The 27,928-nt window shown below is 42.1% G+C and overlaps 1 protein-coding gene across 3 annotated transcripts in view; it reads right to left on the minus strand.

Moving 5' to 3' along the window:
• Positions 1-27,928, minus strand: part of ift122 (intraflagellar transport 122 homolog (Chlamydomonas)) — a 190,742-nt gene that overhangs the window by 75,134 nt on the left and 87,680 nt on the right. For all 3 annotated transcript variants that reach the window (XM_060931573.1, XM_060931572.1, XM_060931570.1), the window contains exons 14-17: positions 22,881-23,078; positions 22,182-22,322; positions 21,880-21,933; positions 944-1,105 (exon numbers count right to left, since the gene is read on the minus strand). In XM_060931573.1, the coding sequence (XP_060787556.1) occupies positions 944-1,105; positions 21,880-21,933; positions 22,182-22,322; positions 22,881-23,078 (555 nt within the window). The remainder of the gene's footprint in view (positions 1-943; positions 1,106-21,879; positions 21,934-22,181; positions 22,323-22,880; positions 23,079-27,928) is intronic.

The raw sequence follows: 27,928 nt of genomic DNA on the forward strand, positions 1-27,928 counted from the left end.
AGCTGAAGATGAAGACAACAATGACCCCAAACATACATTGAAATCAACAAAAGAATGGCTTCACCAGGAGAAAATTAAAGTTTTGGAACGGCCCAGCCAGAGCCCAGACCTAAATCCAATTGAAAATCTGTGGGGTGACCTGAAGAGGACTGTGCACAAGACATGCCCTCACAATCTGACAGATTTGGAGCGCTTTTGCAAGGAAGAGTGGGCAAATATTGCCAAGTCTAGATGTGGCAGGCTGATAGACTCCGACCCAAAAAGACTGAATGCTGTAATTAAATCAAAAGGTGCTTCAACAACAGTTTAAGGGTGTGCACACTTCTGCAACCAGCTTATTGTACATTTTTTATTTTTTCCCCCCTAACAGATTTGTTTATTTTTCAATCGAACTGTACTGGTTATAGGTCACATGAAAGGTGGGAAAAGTTTTGAAATTATTTATCGTGGTCTCATTTTTTTTACATCAGAAAAACCTGCCATTTTAACGGGGCGTGTACACTTTTTATATCCAAATAAACTTGCACTCAAGTCGTGGAAAGCAGTACAATTGCACAAAATGTCTGAAAGGGACCTAAAGTACTTCAAGTAGTTTTAATCATTTGTTGCGTGCATCTAGAGCTCAAGGGTCTACTGAAGTGGAGGCGCTGAGGAAAGAGAGCAGCGCCACAATTAGGACAGGTCTGTCTTCCTTCACAGAAAATCAGTCTGAAGAACAGGAGCCCCGACTAAATACACAGATGTCAGAACGTGAAAATGTACACACGAGAGAAGTGCTAGAAAGGAAAACAAACATATACAGCAGCAATGTACGCATGGGTTTCAGCATACACACTCCCACAAAAATGCACGCACACACATCAAAAAAGACAGACACAAATACACTAGAGCTAATGATTGAACACGGGGTTAAATATGAACGTAAACACACACAGACACACACCTTGGCATACTCAAACATACGCAGGTCTGTATACATGGTGAGTGCTCTGTTGTCATGGCCACTTCTCTTATAGAGCTTGGCGGCTTCGTGGAATTTGCCCTGGTAAGCGTAGACGTCTGCTTGAAAGAGATCGCTGTTGTTCTCACCTCTCTTCTTCCTCTCCTGTGCAAAACACACACGAACACACAATCTGATTAGCTCGTGTGTGGAAAAGTAGCACAGCTAAATGGAAACGGAGGATGTGTTTGTGCAAATGATGAATAGCACGCGCGCAAACAGAGAGCGCACATGTTTCGCTCTCTCGCGGGTCGAGGATAAACAAAACAAAAATAGAAGAAGAGCAACCGACTCAGGAAAGAAAAATTCGTCTTCGCCCTTGCCGTTTGGATCGAGGCCAATTTCTATTCTTATTCGCGTATAATCTAAAATTGCAATGGCGAGAGAAATAGATATCAAAAGTCAACAAAACAGATTTTTCCACAATCTACTTATATATATATATATATATACACACACACACGCGCGCGCATACACAGACACGGTACTGTGCAAAAGTCTTAGACCCCTGTTTTTTCATACAAACTTTGTTACAGATTTCCATTTTATGACTTCTACATTATCGAGTGGGCGGCGCGGTGGTGTAGTGGTTATCGCTGTCGCCTCACAGCAAGAAGGTTCTGGGTTCGAGCCCCATGGCTGGCGAGGGCCTTTCTGTGTGGAGTTTGCATGTTCTCCCCGTGTCCGCGTGGGTTTCCTCCGGGTTTCCCCGGTTTCCCCCACAGTCCAAAGACATGCAGGTTAGGTTAACTCAGACCTGGGCATTTTACGGCCCGCGGGCCATATCCGGCCCTTTGGTTCATTCTGACCGGCCCGCATAAGGTTAATGAGAAATTACAAAATAAACATATTTTCTAATTTTACCTCATACATGGACTGAATGTGCACTGCTTTTATTTTGAAGTTGTGTTCAACAAAAACGCAATGTGCGCGACATGAACATGACATGAAATCCCACGAAACCTAATCCCGCGATAACTACTTCCGTAATTTGTCCAGACCAACCACAAACTTGTACGTCATCCTTCAAACGGTCCAGCCAATTACATCGTGTGACATCACCAGCAGGTGCCGGAGCCGATCTCCGGCGAAAAACACCAAATGAGGTGATTAAACTACAAATGTGGGCATCATTATTATAATATGATGTATCTTGCTTGGTATTTGGAGTAGAAAGACAATATTGTGATGTCTTTATTGTGTTTTGGGGTGAATGTGACTGAAAAAAAAAAAGGTACAAACGTTACATTTTGTTAACCATTGTTTTGGGAAATTTGATTGAATAAATGACATTTGTTGTAAGGCAACCTCGTTTTTTCCATACTCTTACCAGTCTTAGCAGCTTGTAAAAACAAATGTTATTTATTGCTTTATATAAAGAAATACAATTAATATTATGCAGAATTTAGTTCAGCCTTTTGGTCCGGCCCTCCACAAAATTTTCTGTTTCTCATCTGGCCCCATGGAAAAAATAATTGCCCACCCCTGGGTTAACTGGTGGCTCTAAATTGACCGTAGGTGTGAATGTGAGTGTGAATGGTTGTCTGTGTCTATGTGTCAGCCCTGTGATGACCTGGCGACTTGTCCAGGGTGTACCCCGCCTTTCGCCCGTAGTCAGCTGGGATAGGCTCCAGCTTGCCTGCGACCCTGTAGAACAGGATAAAGCAGCTACAGATAATGAGATGAGACATTATCGAGTCGGTAGAAAAACATTTTAGAGTTCCAAACGTTCGGGGGTTTCTCCCCAGTACAGGGTCGTCTCACACCAAATACTGACTTTGTTTCATTTATTATAGCTTACTGCATTTTTTAATGTTGAAACATTTCACTTCATTATTTTTTTAAGCCATTTTTGGTCTCCAGCATTTCTTTACATGCGCCTAAGTCTTATGCACAGCACTGTACGTGGCCTGTTCTATAACTGCGGGCACATTTCGAGTGTGGACTAGTCATCCTCAACTCTGTTCTCGTTGAACATTACAGAATTGACCACCATTTTTGTGTCTTCACTCCACACCTCAAACTGGCTTCCGTGTGGCACGTATAAGAACAGAAACTGGTGGATTTTAATTGTATTATTCTGCGGTCTCAAAAGTAGCTGGTCACCGGCGGCAAATCGCCGTCTGTGGCTTGTTATGCCGCCGGCTATTGTCAGTCGAGTCACAAAATTTAATATTAAATATTTCTGATGGCAAAAAAAAGTTGTGAACGTAAATTACATCCACTATGTCATGTATGTCCGTTGCCGCGTCAACTTTGTTTACATCCTCGACATGAGTGCAGCCATTACTGCCCCTTGTGCCATATGTAAGCCGTACTCTGATTGGCTTAGAGTGTTCCATGGGCTGTGAATGGTTCATACCATCATGTGACTCACAAATGGCGACGAACAGAGTTGCAAGCGGCTCCATGCTGGATGCGTGGCTAAAAAGGTCTAGAGGGAAAGGTAAGTACGTTTTGAACGCAAATTTATTGTCATTGTGTTGATATAGAAAAATAAATACGTCTTAGTCCACCATTTCTCAGCCTTGCTTAAGACATTATAATCGCAGATCATAAAATTGACTCTGCGTTTGACAGCTGCTCGAAAAAACAAACTGCGTGCGTAACAACGCTAATCAAGCTTAAGCTAGACGACCCGCCTCAAATACCCGTCCCGGGTAAATTTGTTTGTGGTGTTGCAGAACTAAAAAGATTTGGAATTACATAGTTGTCACATAATCATCTAGGTCAAGATTAGTTAAATATTTTGATCTCATATAAGGAAGATGTTTAACTGAAACATGTAAGCAGTATTTATGTAACCACAAACTGAACCAATAGGAAGGTTAGTAATGTGGGTAATTTTGATTAAATGATTTCTTATACAATCTACTGTATTTAGTAGCCTATATGTTTCTTCTGTTGCTAACATTTTATTGATTTTCAGGATATTTGAAGACGAATGGGGATGTCTTATGAGTGATAATGCAAATGTTGATAAATATGTTGTGTATTGATATTACAGATTTGTTTAGTGGTCACTGTAAATGGTGAAAAACATGCAATAACTATTTCTTACTTGTCTTAAACATCCCCTACATGGGATGCCAAGTCAAGTATGCATGTCCATAAAAATTCTCTGTACAAACCTAAATTCCTGTTATATATCAATAACTTTGCCACAAAATTAAAGTTGAGATAATGTTCTTGCTGAAATCTGATGATGAAATGATATTATAAACTCTGGTGTGCCATTAAACACAATGAAACTTCATATTCCAAGAGGAAACATTTATTTTGTAGAAAAACAAAAGAAAAACTGTTGAAAAATAAAGTAATTTACTCTATGTTCTAACTTTACATTTTGTCATTTGCTCTTTATTTTGAAGGCGGTGACTCTTTTCATTTTGTTAAATAACAAACATGATTAGGTTGATGAGATTTGGATAAAAGTTATTTTCAATAGAAATGCTAAGACTGTCAGGTGGGGTTTACATTAGACCGTATCAGCGGATCATCAGATTAACGTTTTTAAAACGATTCGCGTGCACACAGCAACACCAATACACGATTCGCCTGCACACAGCAACACCAATACACGATTCGCGTGCACACAGCAACGCCAATACACGGATACGCTCGGCTCCGCAGGCATCCTGCGCTCCAAATCACTCCGCCCTGAACAGCAAGTGCCCTCTGGAGGGTGCGCACTCCGGCCCTGCGCAGCTCACAGAGCGCGCGAGTGAAGTGCACAAGCAGTGATTCGGGACTGAGCCGCTGTGTGTGTGATCCCAGCGCATATCACTTACCACTTGCAAGTGGAAGGATGGCAAGCCTAAAGACAATCATAACTACACAATGGGCAGTATTTGCATCAGTATTTGCAGTATTTTCATACTTTTATACTCTTTAATGAAAGGTGATACAAGGCGGAAGTCCGCGCCGTTTTACAGCAGTTGCGTCACATGACCAACGCCAGCGAATCAGGAAGGTGGATGTCACAGTGACGTTGTCCAATGACGATGCCAGCTAGAGCTCAGCACAGCGTATCCGCGTATTCTCAATGTTTACACAGCACCGGACCAGACACGATCTGGATTGAATACGTGGACCCTGGCGGATTCCCGTTTCCCGGCGTTTTAATGTAAACGGACAGTGCATCCGCGAAGAAAACGAGACAGATACGGTCTAATGTAAACTTGGCCTCAATGAGTGCTGCTAGCTGCTGTTTTTTAATAACGATGACGTCAGCTGATGAAGTACATGTAGCTGCATTTTATGTAACAGTTCATTGACTGCCAAAAAATAAACATTTTGATTATAATTGAAGTTGTTTTGTTCTTCATCTGTATTCAAGATTTCACCATATTCTTCAATAGTATTAGAGAATCTGGAGAAACTTGTCACCTTAGCTTAGTCAAAGTGCACATCAGACTTAAAATTATTATATCATCCATATGTGGATTTCAATCGGACTACTTTTTATGTGTTTGTTTGCAAATATTTCCGAAATTTGATAAAATGACTGAGGTATGGTTTCATATTTCAAGTTTCCAAATAGTATTGATTACCCTTTATTTTCACTGTTAAAAGTTACCAGAGGCCACCATTTATTTCTCAGTGCATTTCATAAAATTTTCCGTGCCCAAAGGGGGGCGCACCCCCCTTTGAAATCCCCCCTGCACGCTTTGCGTGCATCATGTCTGCCACTGGCAGACATTTTACCAGGCTTTCGTCTAAACAGGGGAACAGGGGCGCTGCGCCCTCTTACTCTCGGCGTGCGCCCCCTTACCGACTCCGTGAAAACATCCCAGCAACACTACATGACAATGTGTCTGATCATCAAATACGTTATAATTGCTCCAAAAATATTCCAATCATAGTAGATACACCGCCAGACGGTGCAAAAACAATCCGAATTGGCATTTTCCAGACTGAGGCGCCATGTTGTTTAGTTGTTTACTTGTCACGGCTGCTCTCGCGAGATTTGACATGGGTTACATACAAGGTCAGCTGACTTGTAGAGCGAGATTTCTCGAGACTGAATGACCTTTCACCCACCGGCGCGGGAGCTTTTGACAGAAGTAGCTCGCGAGTTGTTTTTGTTGACACTTGGGCATTTAAAGATGTCATCTCGCGGCACGAAGCGGAAGAAAGCCAAAGACTGTCCGGGGCAGAAGAAGATTACTTCTTTCTTTTTCAATGTTGACAGACAATTTGTTACAATTTCCCTCTCAGATAGCCTCAGAATGTCCCATTGGAGCATTTTTCAAAGGCTTTGCACGGCGGGGGGGACAACCGGCACCATCTCCCCCCCGCTTCGTTCCCTTGCCATGGTGAGCGCCCTCATACTAAATTTTTCTAGAAAAAACCCTGATTTTACCATTTTGCACCCTGCTGTAAATTATTTGTACCCTGCTATTCTCCCAAACTTTGAAGCCCCTGATTATTGTTTTTACAAAATGAGTGAGACATTCGCGCCGATATCGCAATAACAGATTTGACGAATAATTAATCTACTGCTGCTGTATCCTCAACATTCTGTTCAAATTAATGAGAGAAGAAACATAAAAAAACTCACTGCCTTTCTGACGTTTCCTGTCAGAGGAAGTGGTATCACTCGGTGCAGGTGTGATGTGTTTTATTCAAAGTCTTTGCGGATTTGATACAGTTCGATAACGGAGTTAACAGAGTTGACAAGAACATTGGGACGGATTAAAAAAAAGTTGATCTTTTTTATGACTGGAATTTCACATAGTACAGAAAATAGACTTTCTACGCAATAGATTTTTTAACAGCAAACCAAAAAAAACAAACAGATTGTTCGGCTGACTCACTTCATGTTTATTCAAGTTGAATGGATGAATCAGTAGTCACAGAAGGCCAATAATGTCGGGGGAGGGGTGGGAGTCATTTGGTTTATGTTTTATGGATAAATTGGGTCGAAAATCTACATCGAGCATTGCTATTGGTGAAAGTTTGTCATAATTTGCAAGATTGTTCAAAACTGATTCAATAAAGATTTCTTTTGTGGAACATAACAAAAGGTTTATCTCAGAGACATGAAATGTAGCCTGAATTCTAGAATGACCCAAATATATATACACACGTGCACACAGTACCAGTCAAAAGTTTGGACACCCCTTCTAATTCATTTTTTTAAAATTGTTATTAAGTCACTTCCTGTCTTAAAGTAATGATGAATGTCGTTTCTCTTTACTTAGTTGAGTGCTTCTTGACATAATATGGATTACTACAGTTGTGGAACCAGGCTATTTAAAAGTTGCTCCCATGCCAGGATCTGGTCTTCCCAGGGAGTCTCCTGTCCCAGTACTAACCAGCTCTTGAGGTGCATGGGTGCGGTGCTGATCTCCGTTTCTATAGCCCTCGGCCTCTCGCCCATTATATACCTAAGGTTACAGTGTGTGTGTGTGTGTGTGTGGGGGGGTCAGTCCTGTAGTAACCATAAGAGTTTGACTCCCTAATCGCATTAGATGGCAGTAGGTACCATTTTTATGATGGCCTTTGGTATGACCTGACCATGAGTAGAACCCGTCGAGAGGCGGACACGCCAACTACTCGGCCAGCTCGCAATACAGGACTCCTCATCTCATCTCATTATCTCTTGCCGCTTTATCCTTCTACAGGGTCGCAGGCAAGCTGGAGCCTATCCCAGCTGACTACGGGCGAAAGGCGGGGTACACCCTGGACAAGTCGCCAGGTCATCACAGGGCTGACACATAGACACAGACAACCATTCACACTCACATTCACACCTACGGTCAATTTAGAGTCACCAGTTAACCTAACCTGCATGTCTTTGGACTGTGGGGGAAACCGGAGCACCCGGAGGAAACCCACGCGGACACGGGGAGAACATGCAAACTCCACACAGAAAGGCCCTCGCCGGCCCCAGGGCTCGAACCCAGGACCTTCTTGCTGTGAGGCGACAGCGCTAACCACTACACCACCGTGCCGCCCGCAATACAGGACTATTTACTGTATTATTTACTATTTAATATCAAATGCTTGAAGAAGGCAAGAAATTGCACTAATTAAATTTTGATGAGGCACACCTCCATCCATCCATTATCTATAGCCATTTATCCTGTTCTATCTCGCCCATAGCTGACTATGGGTGAGAGGCGGGGTACACCCTGGACAAATCGGCAGGTTATCGTAGGGCTGACACAGAGACAAACAACTATTCACACTCACATTCACACCTACGGTCAATTTAGAGTCACCAGTTAACCTAACCTGCATGTCTTTGGACTGTGGGGGAAACCGGAGCACCCGGAGGAAACCCACGCGGACACGGGGAGAACATGCAAACTCCACACAGAAAGGCCCTCTCCGGCCGCTGGGCTCGAACCCAGAACCTTCTTGCTGTGAGGCGACAGTGCTAACCACTACACCACCGTGCCGCCCCGAGGCACACCTGTTAATTGAAAAGCATTCCAGGGTCCAGTTGTTCAAAACACGGTTATCTTTTAAACAATGGTTAAATCACTATTTAACATTATGTTAAGTATAACCTACCGTGAAACCGTTGTTCAAAACTCTGTTAAAGTTAACCAAGTGGTTAAAGTTAACACACCTCCCAGCCTCTGTTATCTTTTAACCAAGTGGTTATGTAAACGTCAAAATGGAGGTCATCTTACAGGCGAACGCTGCTGGCATGTTCCTGATTGTTAACGCGCTCCGTCCAAAACAATTCAGATGAGGACCAAATGAGTTACTTCGATACAATGACAGAACGGCGACATCGGTACCGATTTGGTAGAGAATCTCTCCGTTATATATTTCATTTGTTGCAAGAAGATTTCGGACGCCTGACACAAAGAAGCCATGCATTGTCCGTTGAGGAGCAGGTGCTCGTTGCCCTTAGATTTTATGCAAGCAGCGTTTTTTTCCAAGTCATCGGCGATACGATGGGCATCGAGAAAAGACCTGTTAGTAGAGTGGTTAATGAAGTGACAAATGCCCTTGTATCCAAGTCCTATCAGTACATTACATGGCCTCATGACGACATACAGGTGCGGTGAATTAAGGAAAGGTTTTACCTTTCCGGCGGTTTTCCAAACATCCTTGGCTGTATAGATGGTACCCAAAGGTGGGCACGGCATTGTGGGATTGATCTTGAAATGGTGTGACATCATAACCAACTGGTCAGGGCTAAACCAATTGGTTTGCTAAGGGTATGGTTAAATAAGTTTCAAGAAATGATTTTTTAAACTGGTTAACAAACCAGATTACAGGTTAACCTGCTGTTAAAATAACTATGTTTTGAAAAACTGGACCCAGGTGACGACCTCATGAAGCTGGTTAAGATAATGCCAATAGTGTGCAAAGCGTCGTCAAGGTAAACAGTGGCTACTTTGAAGAATTTAAAATATCAAACATATTTTGTTGTTCTTTTTTTTTAAAGACTTTTTTGTTGACCACATAATTCCATATATGTTCCAGATGTTACTTCATAGTTTTGATGTCTTCAGTATTGTTCTACAATGTAGAGAATAGTCAAAATACAGAAACACCTATGAATAAGTAAGGGTGTACAAACTTTTGACCGGTACTGCGTATATATACACAATATACAGTGGTGCTTGAAAGTTTGTGAACCCTTGAGAATTTTCTATATTTCTGCATAAATATGACCTAAAACATCATCAGATTTTCACACAAGCCCTGAAAGTAGATAAAGTGAACCCAGTTAAACAAATGAGACAAAAATATTATACTTGGTCATTAATTTATTGAGGAAAATGATCCAGTATTACATATCTGTGAGTGGCAAAAGTATGTGAACATTTGCTTTCAGTATCTGGTGTGACCCCCTTGTGCAGCAATAACTGCAGCTAAACGTTTCCGGTAACTGTTGATCAGTCCTGCACACCGGCTTGGAGGAATTTTAGCCCATTCCTCCGTACAGAACAGCTTCAACTCTGGGATGTTGGTGGGATTCTTCACACGAACTGCTCGCTTCAGGTCCTTCCACAGCATTTTGATCGGATTAAGGTCAGGACTTTGACTTGGCCATTCCAAAACATTAACTTTATTCTTCTTTAACCATTGTTTGGTAGAACACCTTGTGTGCTCAGGGTCGTTGTCTTGCTGCATGACCCACCTTCTCTTGAGATTCAGTTCATGGACAGATGCGCTGACATTTTCCTTTAGAATTCGCTGGTATAATTCAGAATTCATTGTTCCATCGATGATGGCAAGCCGTCCTGGCCCAGATGCAGCAAAACAGGCCCAAACCATGATACTACCACTACCATGTTTCACAGATGGGATAAGGTTCTTATGCTGGAATGCAGTGTTTTCCTTTCTTCAAACATAATGCTTCTCATTTAACCAAAAAGTTCTATTTTGGTCTCATCTGTCCACAAAACATTTTTCCAATAGCCTTCTGGCTTGTCCATGTGATCTTTAGCAAACTGCAGACGAGCAGCAGTGTTCTTTTTGGAGAGCAGTGGCTTTCTCCTTGCAATCCTGCCATGCACACCATTGTTGTTCAGTGCGCTCCTGATGGTGGATTCATGAACATTAACATTAGCCAATGTGAGAGAGGCCTTCAGTTGCTTAGAAGTTACCCTGGGGTCCTTTGTGACCTCGCTGACTATTACACGCCTTGCTCTTGGAGTGATCTTTGTTGGTCGACCACTCCTGGGGAGGGGAACAATGGTCTTGAATTTCCTCCATTTGTACACAATCTGTCTGACTGTGGATTGGTGGAGTCCAAACTCTTTAGAGATGGTTTTGTAACCTTTTCCAGCCTGATGAGCATCAACAACACTTTTTCTGAGGTCCTCAGAAATCTCCTTTGTTCGTGCCATGATGCACTTCCCCAAACGTGTGTTGTGAAGATCAGACTTTGACAGATCCCTGTTCTTTAAATAAAACAGGGTGCCCACTCACACCTGATTGTCATCCCATTGATTGAAAACACCTGACTCGAATTTTACCTTCAAATTAACTGCTAATCCTAGAGGTTCACATACTTTTGCCACTCACAGAATATTGGATCATTTTCCTCAATAAATAAATGACCAAGTATAATATTTTTGTCTCATTTGTTTAACTCGGTTCTCTTTATCTACTTTTAGGACTTGTGTGAAAATCTGATGATGTTTTAGGTCATATTTATGCAGAAATATAGAACATTCTAAAGGGTTCACAAACTTTCAAGCACCACTGTATAACCCTTTACAGCTTGTATAGCTTACCCCTTATACTACATCATCAGTTCGAAGCATCGACTTGCACCAAAAGTTCTCAACACCCTTGCCTAAACACACCTCTTTCATTTCTAGGCACATACATTTCGAATTCAAAAAGAAATACTCAACATATCCGCGCGTGCACACACACACACACACACACACAAACATGCACACACCTTCTAATCTACTATTAAAAAAAAACTTAAGACAAACTTCTGTTTTATGATCCACTGAAATTCAATAATCCTTTCTTTCTATTCAGCATTCCAGACATCAAAAGCATTTCTGCCAGACAAAGCCCGGCCCTTTTCAAACCGTTACCTGGGGGCTAGCAAGGTCTTATCACATGCACAAAAAAAAGCACACGAATGCATTCAGATTTGAAAGGTTGCCTTCTTGTTCACACAAGGCCGGATCCGTTTCTTCTCAACTCCAAAGCTTTTTTAAGAAATCCAAAGGAAGTTGATTTAGCATGGAATAAAACATGACAGGGTGCGCTCTTAGGAATAGACACAATAACAGGGTGGTGTGATGCGACCTGATGGAGTTACTGTTACCACCCTGAAGTTGAATATTTTCCCACCACTGCATGTTCTGAAGTCGCTTATTTCTGAATTCATTTTTATCAGTTTACAGTTATATTAAATGTACTGTATATGAATGTGAAACAGTGATAACAGAAAATAACAAGATCAACCGTGAGCTACTGCTCACTTACGTATCCCCCCCGCTCTCGCTTATATCAGAACGCAAGCAATTGAAGGAATAGGACGCTTATTATGAATGTTGACTTCAACAAATAATTCACCCTGAAACAAGTAAGTAAAGAGCAGTGTCTCTCCCCAGGGATTTCAAACAGCATCCTGGTAAACTGTCATTTTGAAACAGCATTTGGCTTCTTGAACTAGCGTCAAAATCCACCCTGTATGTTTCGTAAATACGTTCAGTCAGTAAACAGGAAGTCGATGTGCGACAGACCTGAAAACGGTACACACGGTATAGAACCCCAAGCTGAAGCTCGGTACCAAATATCAAGCAGTTGTGGTTTGTAGTTGCTGAGAAAAGTGTTACGAAAATTGTGTAACTCCACGCTACACTACCGTTCAAAAGTTTGGGGTCACTTTGAAATGTCCTTATTTTTGAAAGAAAAGCACTATTCTTTTCAATGAAGATCACTTTAAACTAATCAGAAATCCACTCTATACATTGCTAATGTGGTAAATGACTATTCTAGCTGCAAATGTCTGGTTTTTGGTGCAATATCTCCATAGGTGTATAGAGGCCCATTTCCAGCAACTCTCACTCCAGTGTTCTAATGGTACAATGTGTTTGCTCATTGCCTCAGAAGGCTAATGGATGATTAGAAAACCCTTGTACAATCATGTTAGCCCAGCTGAAAACAGTTGAGCTCTTTAGAGAAGCTATAAAACTGACCTTCCTTTGAGCAGATTGAGTTTCTGGAGCATCACATTTGTGGGGTCGATTAAATGCTCAAAATGGCCAGAAAAATGTCTTGACTATATTTTCTATTCATTTTACAACTTATGGTGGGAAATAAAAGTGTGACTTTTCATGGAAAACACAAAATTGTCTGGGTGACCCCAAACTTTTGAACGGTAGTGTATATGTTTCGTAAATACATTCAGTTGGTAAACAGGAAGTCGATGTGCAACAGACCTGAAAACGGTATACACGGTATAGAACCTCAAGCTGAAGTTTGGTACCAAGTGGCTATGATTTGTGGTTGCTGAGAAAAAGGGTGTTTCGGACGGACGGAGATACGGACGAACAGACAGAGGCAAACCAGTCCTCCCTCGGAACGGGGTTATAATAATAATAATTTATGACTTGACACATTATTGCAGCTTAAAAAAATGATGTCCTCCATCTTGAAAACATTCTCATGTCAAAAAACTTAAAGCTACGGCTTTACCTAAGTATTATGAAGTACTGGGACTGGAGACTGCTTTCAAAAATGCTAAACGTCTCATCCCAGAAAATTTCACCATATCAACAATTACGCATTTCACGATTTGCTTATGGTACTTGGTGCATTTGCCTTAAAATTCCCTGCGTAAACCATTATATAGGAAGGATAATGTATTCGAATGAGTGCATTAATATACAACTGAGGCCAAAACTTGAAAGACAAAGTTAAAGCTAGACAGCCTTTTGATTTCATAAAATCGGTGAAATTTAGTTCCCTCTGAAATTTGGTCATTGTGATACATGTTTATTTCTGTAATATCTCACAACATATCAGGCCATTCTGTGGCTGGGAAGTTATTTAATTTGAGGGGATTCCCGAGCAAATAACGTGCATGAAATCGCTCGCTTTGCGCAGTCAGGCAAGAGGAAGTCCGTGTGCTGAGCATGCGCAGGTTTACCTTTGACCGTGCACTGACAGTTCCATCATTCTGTCGCTAAACGAACAGCTGATCACACCGAGGTGCTCGCTGAGCGCCGATATTTATTAGTTTGGTCCTGCGTTTCCTTTCCTTCGTATATAACATAACATCTTTTCCTCTCGCTTTCCGTTACTGTAGTCGGTCTTTCACGTTTCATTCGCACACTCGCGTCCTCCATTTTTCTCTCCTGTTTCAAATTTGTATCCCACAATGCCTTGCGTGAACGGGGAAAGCCCACTGCGTGATGCATGATGTAGTATCTTGTATTGGGTCATGGTGAAGCAGGAAAAAATAGCGGAGAATTTAGGGCCGCATGATTCGAATTCAGTAGCTTTCGGTCCACTAAACAAAAATAATTGGGTGTCAGGGAAAATTCTTTTTATGACCTACACTTGGCAGTCTACCTTCAATTAGTGTGTCTACTTTTTTTTTTCAGTTAGAGACAGATGTTATTTCAGTGTTAATTCATTATACCAGAATTCCAGTAGGTCAAAGTTTTACATGCACCAAGTTGACTGTCTCTTTAAAGGTTCTGACTGCAAAGTTGAATTCTGGGCAAAATGTTCTATTTCTGTTGGAGTTTCGAGATGTTTCGCTGCTGAACACACACACACACACACACACACACACACAGTGTATCCTGTGTGTAAATGTTTTGCTGAGATAAAAAGCGCCTCGGATTTTACGATTCCGGAGATTGCTGAAGCAAGTGAGCAACAATATCACATGACCACCGTGGGGCGTGTTTGACCTACTTTTAACCAAAGCAAGTCAGCGTGGGCAAACATGGTGGACTGTGCTCTCCCGCCAGCTAAAATCCAGCGGAAAAGCAAGGGAAAGCCTGCCTACTGAGTGCAACTGCAAGATCGAGCAAGGTTAGATGACACGTCATTTTTCTGGACAGATAACAATCATTCTAGCTCGTGCTCAGCCTTAGAATGCATGGAGTTATACACCTTATATTTTGATCTTGCAGAGAAAGAAACAAGAACACAAAAGCAGTAACGGAGAAAAGATATATCCGCCTTCTGTTTCACAGATCTATTCGCGAACGTCAACCACAAAATCACATCCCTGCGACTCAAAACTCTCCGAGGTCGATGCAGAGTCACGATGTTTTCCGCGCATTGCCATCTTGGTGTGACGCAGTTCCATAGTTATGCTAATTATTTAAAGCTCCTTGCATTCGGCTGTTTCCGTAGGGCCATCCTGTTTACCTCAAGAGGTAAGTAAACGGTCCCAAAATGGAGTAAAGCGACCCTCGGCCCATCAAAATGATCACATCTCGTCCACATGATATTGTTCTTGCGGGACATAGGAAAATACCATGCACAATAATTTTTTTTTTTTTAATTTCAGATGACTTTGCAGTCAGCACCTTTAAACAGTCTGGAAGATTCCAGAAATTGATGTAACGATTTTTCAAAGCTCCTGATTGGTCAACTGTCATATTTTAATTGGGAGTTAACTGGGAGTGTAATTCAAGTAGCTCAGCCATGACCTTGGGGGGGGGGGGGGGGGGTGACCCTCCACAAAAGTCCAGTTCCTTTCTAGGAGCAATTTCCAAACAAATTGTTGTTTCCACGAGCATATCTGCAAACAATTGAATATAAATCGAAAAATCTTGGGACCAGACAGACACCGCGTCTTTCAGAAAGGAGGCGCAAATTAACCCTCAGGGATTGTCTGAAAGGTTTAACACCTGATCACCGGCTTTCTGGAGGCGTGTCCTCTGGTCAGATGAAACAAAAACTGAACCGTTTTGTGTCATGATCAGTGCTATGTATGGAGGAGAAAGAAAGAGTGAGGATTTTTTTTTAATGTGAAGGACACCATCCTGACTGTGAAACATGGGGGTGGCAGCATCAAGTTGTGGAGGTGTTTTGCTGGAAAAGGGACTGTGCGATTCAGAAAATAGATGTCCTCAGGAAGGAGAAAGGAGGATTGTCTAGAAATACTGAAGCAACACTTCAAGACATCAGGCGGAAAGTTAAAACTTGTTTGCAACTGGGTCTTCAAACAGGACAATGATCCTTAGCATAAAATAGCTTAAAGACAACAAAGTGAAAGTACTTCCTTGGCCATCATACAGCCCTGACCTGAATCCCACAGGAAGTTTGTGGACTGAACTTAAAAAAGCCTGTCTGAGCAAGAAGGCCTACAAACCTGACTGTTACACCAGTTCTGTCAGGAGAAATGAGTTTAAAAAAAAAAAAAAAATCAGGATTACGAGACACTGACTGACTGTGAGAAGGCGATGCCACCAAATCCTAACAAACTGTATGTACAATTTTAGCAAACACAGTAAATAAAAGCTGAAATATTAGAGCGGTGGCTACAATTATCGACACCTTTTCAGATTTGCCAATAAAAAACAATTTTACAAAGATGAATTTCAGTTACAACAGTTATTATTGGTTAATTAATCAACCGGAAGACCCTCCTCGCCCTTTGATCTTGTCGTCTGACAATAAAACAACAACTGTGTCACCTTTAAAGTGGTCGGCATGTTGCGTAAATCAAATGGTGCTCACCCTCCAAAAATCCGTTTTAATTCCAGCTTGTAATGCGACAAAACAGGACAAACACCAAGGGGGGGGTGAATACTTTTACAAGGCGCTGTACATCCGTCTCCAACTGTCCCTGACACTAGTATAGCACGCACTTGTACACTTCTGCTGTGCTCGCGGAAAATGACATCACGCATGATGGAGTTATGGCGACCTCCATGACGAAAAATAGTCCCGACTAATTTCATCACTTTAGTGGTGATATCGTTTGGAAAACAATTCAACATCAATCAATCAAATAAATTTTTATATAATCCTTTACAATAACCAAAAGGTACCCAAAGTGCTTTACATCGAAGCCATAAAACAGAACACCAAAACACATAAAAACACAGGTTTTGACTGCGGAAGGTGCCACAGTGCTGCAGATTACCAAAAGCCTTTCAGAAGTACATGAAATAAAACAGACGAAACAAAGCACCCCTCAAAAACAAGACTCCGCTAGTCAGGATTGAACGCCAATCTAAAAAAGTAGGTCTTCAACTTTGATTTAAAAAGGCCGAGATCAATAGTGGTGCGAATGTCGGGGGGCAGATTGTTCCACAGTCTGGGAGCAGCGACAGCAAAAGAACGATCACCCCACTGTTTACATCTCGACCTTGAAACTTCTAACAGAAGCTGATCGGAAGAACGCAGGGCCCTACCATGATCACGAATAGTTAAAATCGCAGACAAGTAAGAGGGAGCCAGGCCATTGATGGCATTAAAAACAAGCAACAGAAGTTTAAAACATGCAGCTTTTTTTATATAAAGGACAGACAAAGATCGACTTTGAGCTCAATTTGTTTATTTGCGAGATATTTTCTTTAGGGCGGCACGGTGGTGTAGTGGTTAGCGCTGTCGCCTCACAGCAAGAAGGTCCTGGGTTCGAGCCCCGGGGCCGGCGAGGGCCTTTCTGTGCGGAGTTTGCATGTTCTCCCCGTGTCCGCGTGGGTTTCCTCCGGGTGCTCCGGTTTCCCCCACAGTCCAAAGACATGCAGGTTAGGTTAACTGGTGACTCTAAATTGAGCGTAGGTGTGAATGTGAGTGTGAATGGTTGTCTGTGTCTATGTGTCAGCCCTGTGATGACCTGGCGACTTGTCCAGGGTGTACCCCGCCTTTCGCCCGTAGTCAGCTGGGATAGGCTCCAGCTTGCCTGCGACCCTGTAGAAGGATAACGCGGCTAGAGATGATGAGATGAGATGAGAGATTTTCTTTAAAGGGATATTGTTCAAGTTTTTGGGGAGTGGGAGTGGACAAATATGTTTGCGTTATGTAAATGTATGTGGCCAGGACAGGAAGGATAAGGCTGGACACAGCAAAAATTAATTTTGTGGGTATTTTATTCCCCCACTGCATTTTTTTTTTTTTAAGATTTTTTGGGGGGGCTTTTTCCACCTTTATTGGATAGGACAGTGTAGAGACCATGGATTAAAGCAAAAAAAAAATTTATTTGACTGAAAATTTACGGGGGGGTGTTATGGGTGGATTTCGATGAAATTCTGAGAATGGTTAACTTAGAACTGATAACTTTATTATCAATTAATTAATGGATTAATAGATTCAATTTATTGTTGAGTGATTCTTCACCATTGTTCGTTTTTGAGATAAAAGCACAGACACATATTTCCTGTGCACAGACGCGATCAGCCATAGATGGACTGACCTCCGTTGAGGTGAGACTTGCTCCTGGTAAAGAAGAGGTGTGCTGAAGACCCCTTACATTGGCCTTGTGGCTGGCTTCCAGTTGATGGCGCGACAGCGCTTTCTGTCCATTGCTTCCGTACATTATTTTTTTTGTGGCAAACTACACAAACGCAAGCGCCTGGAATGTTTAGTTTTTTGCACCATGAACTAAATGGCTTTCCGTTTTCACCTATTTCGTACAGCCAAGCCCACCTCCACTTGTTTTTTACACCTTTATCGATGGCAGACACATCAGTGCCTTCTTTCATGTAAAGCGCATCCATGCTGCCGAAACCGAAAGCAGAATGACATGCTCCTCTATGCTCGACGTCAGTATAGAAGAAAGTTTGGATCTTCGCTTAAATTAAAATTGGGGTTTGACCTTACTTTGTGTTGAATACGACTTCAAAAACAGTTCAAGATCTTATTAAGAGAAATATTGTGGCCAACACGAGTGTTAAGTTCCCTAAAAGATCGCGTGAAGTTGGCTGCTATCTGCTTCGCGTTCGTTCTCATTTTCCTCCATCATTTCATCGGCCAGAAACAGATGTTTTGACGTAATTTAACTTAGTAGGCTATGATTATTATTTAACCGTAGTCTTCTAGACATTTTGACTGTTTGGGGCATTGAACGCTGGTGTATGATTTTCAGGGAATAAAGTTTAGCGCATGTCGGAACATCATTGCGCTCGCAGCCTCCACCTCCTCAAACGTCCTTTAAATTGTGATATAACGTAGGCTATAAGGCACGGTTCTAACATACCTTACACACTGGCCTAACGAAAATAATGATTGTTGGGGCGTCTGCTGATTTGTTAGCTATAAATTTAGGTCTAATTACTTCTGACAGTCTGCAAGCATTGCACCGTCAGGTCTTCAAGTCTGGCTGAAGCAGACTTTTTTTTTTAACATGCTCTATTTCTAAATGTCCAAGTTTGAACTAAGTCATTTTGGCAAGATTTAATTTAATACAAAACAGAAATGGTCAGACACAAGCACGCCAAGCACATGGGAATGTATTTTGCCAATTTCGACAGCGCATGTTTTTTTAATGCCGCACCGTAGACAGCGAACGTTTAAACATGATCAAACATAGGAAATGAACGACACAAAGCACGGCTCAAAAACAAAAAAGTGAAATAAACCCTGCTGATAGTTGATGGTGTTGCAACACATCAGTGTTATAACCCAATCTCTACCCAACCACCCGGCATTTTAATTCTCCTCGGATCAGCACCGACCTCACATTTGGCCTTGGGAGAGTTGTTGACGGAAATCCGTCACACGACGGAAAACTTTAATCCAGGTTGACAAAAATGAACCATCCTCTCTAGCTAAGATGTCTGCCAGTTTTCTGGAAGTCCTCTCATACTCCCGCACTACTCAAAGGGAACTCATGTTTCTACGCACTTTGGGATGAGTTCCCTTTGACTAGTGCGGGAGTATGAGAGGACTTCCAGAAAACTGGCAGACATCTTAGCCAGAGAGGATCGTTCAGTTTTGTCAACCTGGAATGACCATCACTGAACAGAGGTGGGTGTCTATGACATCTAATGCAGCCATCAACAATGCAGCCATCAGCATTCTGATTCGGATTCTATTATGATCCATGAGAGGATAAATACTTGATACTCCCTATTAGACAGACAGAACTGAGGATGCCTTTCGGACGAGAGGCGAAACGTCTTCAAGACTTTTCAAGCAAGTCCAGTTGCTCTCTTCAACCAACCACAGATTACTATGTACCTGGATAACTGAGTATCTTCACAGATATCTCTCATTTTATTAAATATCGGAATGCATTTTTGATAGCTATTTCATCACTGCTATAGCAAGTTATGAGCGTTTGAAATACGCTATGTAATATATCAGTCCGTATGTCAAAGCGACGGCCGTAAACGAGATTTGTTGAGACCTGTGCGAGACATCGTAGGACGGAAGTAAAACGTACAGCGGAAATCAAAGTGACCAACATCTGCCAACGTTGTCGAAAGTGCCCTCTTTCAAACACTGACTACGTTTACATGCACATCCAAATCGAGCTGCTGTCGGTAATCGAGCTAAGGGTCCCAGCAGGGTGCCAGAGAAATCCAATCCTACATGCACACAATGAAATCGAGCTATTGTGTGAGGTGCATTGTGCACCCGAGCCACAGGTGGCGCAACACGCCCCATCGTGTTGGTACACTTCCGGTTGTCGTCATGAAGAAGAGCTATTCAAGAGTGTAAACAAAGTTATCAGTTCCGTGTTCTCCATTGCGCGTTTTTCTCCCGTCCATGAATTTTAATATATTCAACTCCTTAAGCTGAATGAGCATGAACTCTGTCTCCTCATTGCTCCAGAAGTGCACGTTTCTGCTTGCCTGTGGCAGTGGGGGCGTGGTCAAGCGCCGGTCTGTGACAGGAGGGCGGAGCCAGGGAAGGTGAGTGGCAGAATCACTACACCTGACGGTAATTAACCTGTGTTTGTGTGTCTTCCCAGTAACCGCGCCCTATTTAAGGAGGCAGAGGGAGAGCAGAGGGGACAGCTCATCCCGGGACTAGAACACACACACGTGTGCGCGCTGTGTGTGTTTTTCTCTCAAGAATAAAAGTAGGCTGTTAAACTGAAAAGTCTGACAATAAAAAGCCTATTAGTACCAGAAGCTTTGTCCTGCCGTCCTCTGTGCTCCACCCACACTTCAGAGAGCTCTACATCGCCATTTTCTCTTCTTCGTTTGTTCCTTCTGACCTCTTCTGCTGCTCGCTACTACTGTTGTCATGCCGACCGAGGCTGTTGTGTTTCCCGCTTGTGGTCTCGTCACTTCCGGAAGTAGCTCGACAACTAGCTCGATAGGGTATACGTGCACAAAGTAGCTCGGCAGAAATCGCATAAACTAGGTCATGTAGCTCGATTCCGAGAAATCAAGTTCGGTTCAATTTCAGCCGAATTAAGGTGTATACATGGCATTTTGAACTTCGATTTCAGTCGAGCAACGGCAGAAATTCGATTCTCTCTATGTGCATGTAAACGTAGTGACTGACGTGATCAAGCTGGAAGTTTTGTTTGTTTTGATAGCAATCAGGAAAGTTTGAAGAAAAAAAAAGTAGGCAGTAATTGTCATTTAAACTCGTTTTTGTGCAATATTTCGTTTGGAAAACAGTTTCCAAAATGGCGTCACTGACACCTGGCTGACGCTTCACGTTTCGAAGTCTCGCACAAGTCTCGTGAAGATCGCATGGATAAGCGACGCCTGCCGTGGACCAAACGAACTAAATTCAACATGGCTAAAAAACGAACAGGCCGATAAGTACATTACCGTTCAAAAGTTTGGGGTCACTTTGAAATGTCCTTATTTTTGAAAGAAAAGCACTGTTCTTTTCAATGAAGATCACTTTAAACTAATCAGAAATCCACTCTATACATTGCTAATGTGGTAAATGACTATTCTAGCTGCAAATGTCTGGCTTTTGGTGCAATATCTCCATAGGTGTATAGAGGCCCATTTCCAGCAACTCTCACTCCAGTGTTCTAACGGTACAATGTGTTTGCTCATTGCCTCAGAAGGCTAATGGATGATTAGAAAACCCTTGTACAATCATGTTAGCACAGCTGAAAACAGTTGAGCTCTTTAGAGAAGCTATAAAACTGACCTTCCTTTGAGCAGATTGAGTTTCTGGAGCATCACATTTGTGGGGTCGATTAAATGCTCAAAATGGCCAGAAAAATGTCTTGACTATATTTTCTATTCGTTTTACAACTTATGATGGGAAATAAAAGTGTGACTTTTCATGGAAAACACAAAATTGTCTGGGTGACCCCAAACTTTTGAACAGTAGTGTATAATATTTAATTGCAATTAGTTGCCAAAACGAGTCACGATATACCGGTAAGGTTACTAAAAGCGAAAACAATTGAATAACGCGTTAATTAAGAAATAAAGCAAGTTTTAAAAATGACTTCAGTTCTCCTTTAAATGTGTAAACTGTAGAAGTGAGTGGTTTTTGTTGGGGGGGTGAAGGAAAACGTAACACTTTGAACTTACTTCAATGCTGTTGATGAGCTCAAGGTATCGCAGGTCTCGGACTCTGATAAACGCCTAGAAAAAAAAAAAAGCAGAGAGCGAGACAAATTTGGACATTCAAGAAATTTGGCGACAGCTGAATAGCGTTTCTGTGAATAGCGATTAATTTCTCTTTGGGGATTATAAGAGGTGTCTGAATTCTCAGCTAGCATCAGGAAGCACCATCTGCTTCTTTCATGAGTTATGTGATGCAATATTCTTGTAAGAACCCAAACTCAAATTTGGTCTCTATGTATGTTTTGTGTGTGTGTTTACTGAAAAACCTTTTTGGCTGTGTCAAAGTCCAGTCCTTCCAGCGCTTCTGTAGCCAGATCCCTCCAGTCACTGTCCGTCACGCCCAGGCAAGCGATCTGATAAGCTTCCTTAAACATCCGTCTCTCCAGATACTGGTACATCGGAGCTGACTGTGGAGAAGTGGAAAAGACATTCTTAGCAATTTACTACATTGACTGAAGTTGATTGCATCTTATGCAAATTCAACCATCATTTAAACACGATATCTCATCTCATTATCTCTAGCCGCTTTATCCTTCTACAGGGTCGCAGGCAAGCTGGAGCCTATCCCAGCTGACTACGGGCGAGAGGCGGGGTACACCCTGGACAAGTCGCCAGGTCATCACAGGGCTGACACACAGACACAGACAACCATTCACACTCACATTCACACCTACGGTCAATTTAGAGTCACCAGTTAACCTAACCTGCATGTCTTTGGACTGTGGGGGAAACCGGAGCACCCGGAGGAAACCCACGCGGACACGGGGAGAACATGCAAACTCCGCACAGAAAGGCTCTTGCCGGCCCTGGGGCTCGAACCCAGGACCTTCTTGCTGTGAGGCGACAGTGCTAACCACTACACCACCGTGCCGCCCTTAAACACGATATATAAAAATATTTTTTTAAAAAAAACAAAGAAAGAGAAATTCGCAGGCATCCACAGTGACACGTATACACTCACATACCTGAGGCACCTCTACCGCAGCCATGGAGTAGACGTGCAGGCAGAAGATCTTTGAGCCGTTGTAGCCCACGACAAAGCCCTGAAGCTTCTGCTGGTGCACGGGGAAATTACTCGCCTTGATGTTTAGGTAGCCACTGCCTGAGAAGCACAGCATGTCCTCACACTGTGTGTTCCAGGCCACGCTGTTTGCATTGGGCTCCTGAATATACACACACACAAAATTCAGAACATTACCAAAAATATGAAGTCCATGAAGAATTATTATACATACGGGACACTTTTTCCATGGAATAAAAATGTGTTCTATTCCCTTCTAGCGGGTTTCATTCATTTGGTTTGATAGCGTGCAATATTGTTAGCCTATCGCTTATCCTACGTGTATTACATCACTCTACCCGATGGAGAATGAGTGTGTAATATTGTAACGATATTGCACGTTGTCAAGACAACACGATGTCACATGTTGGAGACGTAAAATGTCTGCGTTAGCGAGCAACAGTGACAATTTGTAAACAAACATGGCCGCCAGGTTTGCTTCGTTAAAAGCGGAAGATTTTGAGAGAATTTTGGCTACCAGGTCGCTCCATTGTGTGTAGCTGTCAATGTTGGTTTTAAAAGTAACTTAGTAAATTACACAGGGAAAATAATAATAACTCATTTCATCATCTCTAGCCGCTTTATCCTGTTCTACAGGGTCGCAGGCAAGCTGGAGCCTATCCCAGCTGACTACGGGCGAAAGGCGGGGTACACCCTGGACAAGTCGCCAGGTCATCACAGGGCTGACACATAGACACAGACAACCATTCACACTCACATTCACACCTACGGTCAATTTAGAGTCACCAGTTAACCTAACCTGCATGTCTTTGGACTGTGGGGGAAACCGGAGCACCCGGAGGAAACCCACGCGGACACGGGGAGAACATGCAAACTCCGCACAGAAAGGCCCTCGCTGGCCACGGGGCTCGAACCCGGACCTTCTTGCTGTGAGGTGACAGCGCTAACCACTACACCACCGTGCCGCCTAATAATAATAATATTATTATTATTATTCGGCTTGACTGCGCTAGAGTTGGCCTTCGCTAACACTACACCGGCTGGAAGGTAATTAGACTGCTGCGCGAACAGCACCAAGTCGCAGGTAAGCTAGTGTCAGCCTTCGAGAATGCTGATATGAAGAGCATGTATGTATTATAATAATAATAAAATAATATTGGCTGGCTTTTTTTCGTGGTCTATCAAATATATTCCATTCAGCTAGCATGATATTGAACTCGTCTTCACCTCGTTCAATAATCACGCTAGCTGAATGGAACATATCTGATAGACCATGAAAAAGGCCAGCCGATATTATTTAATTATTCTATCCACATTCAGTGGATATGAGCAATTGCGCTCTGATTGGCTACTCTACTACTAGGCTATCAGCTCATATACCACGAGTAGAGAAAAACAAAATGGCGGAGCGTGTTGCTGAACCAACCGAGGACGAAATGAAAAAACTACTCGAAAACAAAACCCCCCAAAAATACAGTGCTGTGAAAAAGTATTTGCCCCCTCCCCCTGCTGATTTCTTCCATTTTTGGTTATTTGTCACATTTAAATGTTTTAGGTCCTCCAATTGAGTCTAATATAAGATAAAGACGATGTAAGTAAACACAAAATGCAGCTTTTAAATGATCACTCCATTTATTAAAAGTAAAGGGTTAATCAAAACCTGTATCACCCATGTGAAAAAGTAATTGCCGCATTAAACCTAACAACTGATTGGGCCACCCTTGGCGGCAACAGCTGCAATTAAACGTTTGCGATAACTTGCAAGGAGTCTTTTACATCACTATGGAGGGATTTTTGCCCACTCTTCTTTGCAGAATTGTTTCAATTCAACCACAATGGAGGATTTTCGAGCATGAAATGCCTGTTTAAGGTCTTGCCACAGCATCTCAGTTGGATTCAAGTCAGGACTTTGACTAGGCCTCTCCAAAACTTTCATTTTATTTCTTTTGAGCCATTCAGAGGTGGACTTGCTTGTGTGCTTCGGATCATTGCCCTGCTGCATAACCCAGCTCCACTTGAGCTTTAGGTCGAGGACATTCTCCTTCAGGATTTTCTGGTAGAGAGCAGAATTCATGATTCTATCAATTATGGCAAGTCGTCCAGGTCCTGGAGCAGAAAAGCAGCTGCAGACCATCACACTACCATCACCGTGTTTGACTGTTGGTATGTTCTTATTTTGGAATGCTGTGTTTGCCTTACGCCAGATGTATCGGGACCCGTGTCTTCCGCAAACTTCTATTTTTGACTGATCAATCCACAGAATATTATCCCAAAAGTCTTGGGGGTCATCAAGATGCTTTTAGGCAAATGTGAGACGAGCCTGTGTGTTCTTTTTGGTCAGCAGTGGTTTGCGCCTTGCAACTCTCCCATGGATGCCATTTTTGCCCAGTGCCTTCTTTAGTGTAGAATCATGAACACTGACCTTAACTGAGGCAAATGAGGCCTGCAGTTCTTTAGATGTTCATCAGGGTTCTTTTGTGACCTCCTGGATCAGTCATCGAAGCGCTCTTGGTTGAATTTTGGAAGGCCGGCCACTCCTGGGAAGGTTCGCCACTGTTCCACTGCTTTTTTTTTGTTGTAAATAATGGCTCTCACTGTGGTTTGCTGAAGTCCCAGAGCCTTGGCAATAGCTTTGTAACCCTTTCCAGACTGATAGATTTCAATTTATTTTGTTGCACATCTGTTCTTGTAATTCTTTACTTTGTGGCATCTTTTTAAGGTCTATTAGCCTACTTCACATTGCCAGCCTGGTTCTATTTATGTGATATTTAGATTGAACAGGTCTGGCAGTAATCATGCCTGGGTGTGGCTTGTGAAATTGAACCCAATTATCAATTAAATCTGGTTAATTGGTTGAGAGGGTAATTACTTTTTCACATAGGGCCAAGTAGGGTTGGGTAACTTTTTTCCTTCAATCAATGAAATCATTTGAAACCTGCATTTTGTGTTTACTTAGGTTTTGTCTAATATTAAAGCTAGACGGCCTTTCGATTTCATAAAATTGGTAAAATGTAGTTCCCTCTGAAATGTGGTCATTGTGATCTATGTTTATTTCTGTAATATCTCACAAAATATCAAGCCATTCTGTGGCTGGGAAGTTATTTAATTTGAGGGGATTCCCGAGCAAATAATGTACATGAAATCGCTTGCTTTGCGCAGTCAAGCAGACAGAGGAAGTCCCTGTGCGCATGTTTACCTGCTTCTTCTTCATTTGGGTTTTACGGCAGCTGGCATCCACAGTGTTGCATTACTGCCATCTACAGGTTTACCTTTGACTGTGCACTGACAGTTCCATCATTCTGTCGCTAAACGAACAGCTGATCACACCGAGGTGCTCGCTGAGCGCCGATATTTATTAGTTTGGTCCTGCGTTTCCTTTCCTTCGTATATAACATAACGTCTTTTCTTCTCACTTTCCGTTACTGTAGTCGGTCTTTCACGTTTCATTCGCACACTCACGTCCTCCATTTTTCTCTCCTGTTTCAAATTTGCATCCCACAATGCCTTGCACGAACGGTGAAAGCCCACCACGTCATGCATGACATAGTATCTTGTTTTGCGTCATGGTGAAGCAAGAAAAAATAGCAAAGAATTTAGGGCCACATGGCCCTAAATTCATTAATTGTTTTATTTTTAAAAAAAAACTAATAAAAATGGAAGTCTGTGATTTGAATTCAGTAGCTTTGCACTTGTTTTTGTTTGTTTCCACTAAACAAAAATAATTGGGTGTCAGGGAAAATTCTTTTTATGACCTACCCTTGAAAAATCTGAAAGGCAGTCTAGCTTTAAAATTCGCTTGACGATATGAAACATTTAAGTGTGACAAATATACAACAAATCAGGAAGGGGGCAAATACTTTTTCACAACACTATACAAAAAAGGCAACAAAATATGAGATGAAAGTATTTAAATAGTAAGAACGTATCTTTTTTTCATTTTCAAGAATTATTATTCTAGCATTTTTCACAAATTGCTCCTGTCATTTTGCCGGTTCGTTTACATTCTATGCGGAAATGATTTTGTTAAACGTTTTGTATAAAGTTATTTATTGAATTTGCAAAAAATAAAAATGCTCTGTTTCTCAAAATCCAGTGAATGTGGATAGAATAAAACGGTTATTCCACTCAATCTCACTACGCGCCTCCTGGCTGTCAGCTCATGTACGACTCAATTTCATGGAATAACTGTTAAGTACATGATGGGAATAAAGCTTTATTTAGAGGAGAGTAGGGAACTGAGGTAATTCACTCTTTTATATGGTGTCTTTTACTACCCTGTGATTTTATTTCCATCTGGATTGGCAATGTTTCTACATCCGAGCCCAAAACACCTGCTGTTTTTCACCAAATCTAAAGGTGGTCAGATTAGACCTGTCAAGATAAACATCTCTGTGGTTTTGCAGAAAAAGTGTTGCGAGTAAAAAGAGTTGGCACGAAATGATGATTGCTTCTTTTCAACCCTGTCTCAGAAAACACAACTGCTAGGAGTCACTTCATCTTACTCTGAGCCTATTAAAAGAAAATAGAAAGGAGGATCAAAATAAAGAGCACATGCTGTTATTGGATATTAACCCTCTGGGGTCTGAGGGTGTTTTCTGCCACTCTAATGATTTTGCCGTGCTCTGATTTTGTCGTCAATTTCAACAAATCTAAGCAGCAGAGATGAGAGTGGGTCCTGATGAAAAAAAAAAGCAGAAAATCTGTAATACACTACCGTTCAAAAGTTTGGGGTCACCCAGACAATTTTGTGTTTTCCATGAAAAGTCACACTTTTATTTACCACCATAAGTTGTAAAATGAATAGAAAATATAGTCAAGACATTTTTCTGGCCATTTTGAGCATTTAATCGACCCCACAAATGTGATGCTCCAGAAACTCAGGCCCTGTCCACACGGCAACGGATTCAGGTGAATCCGATACAATTGCTTATCGTTTAGGCCTGGCGTCCACACGGCACCGGCGTTTTGGGTGCCCCAAAACGCAATCTTTTG

This window comes from Neoarius graeffei, chromosome 10, assembly GCF_027579695.1.
Source record: "Neoarius graeffei isolate fNeoGra1 chromosome 10, fNeoGra1.pri, whole genome shotgun sequence".
Taxonomy (NCBI): Eukaryota; Metazoa; Chordata; class Actinopteri; order Siluriformes; family Ariidae; genus Neoarius; species Neoarius graeffei.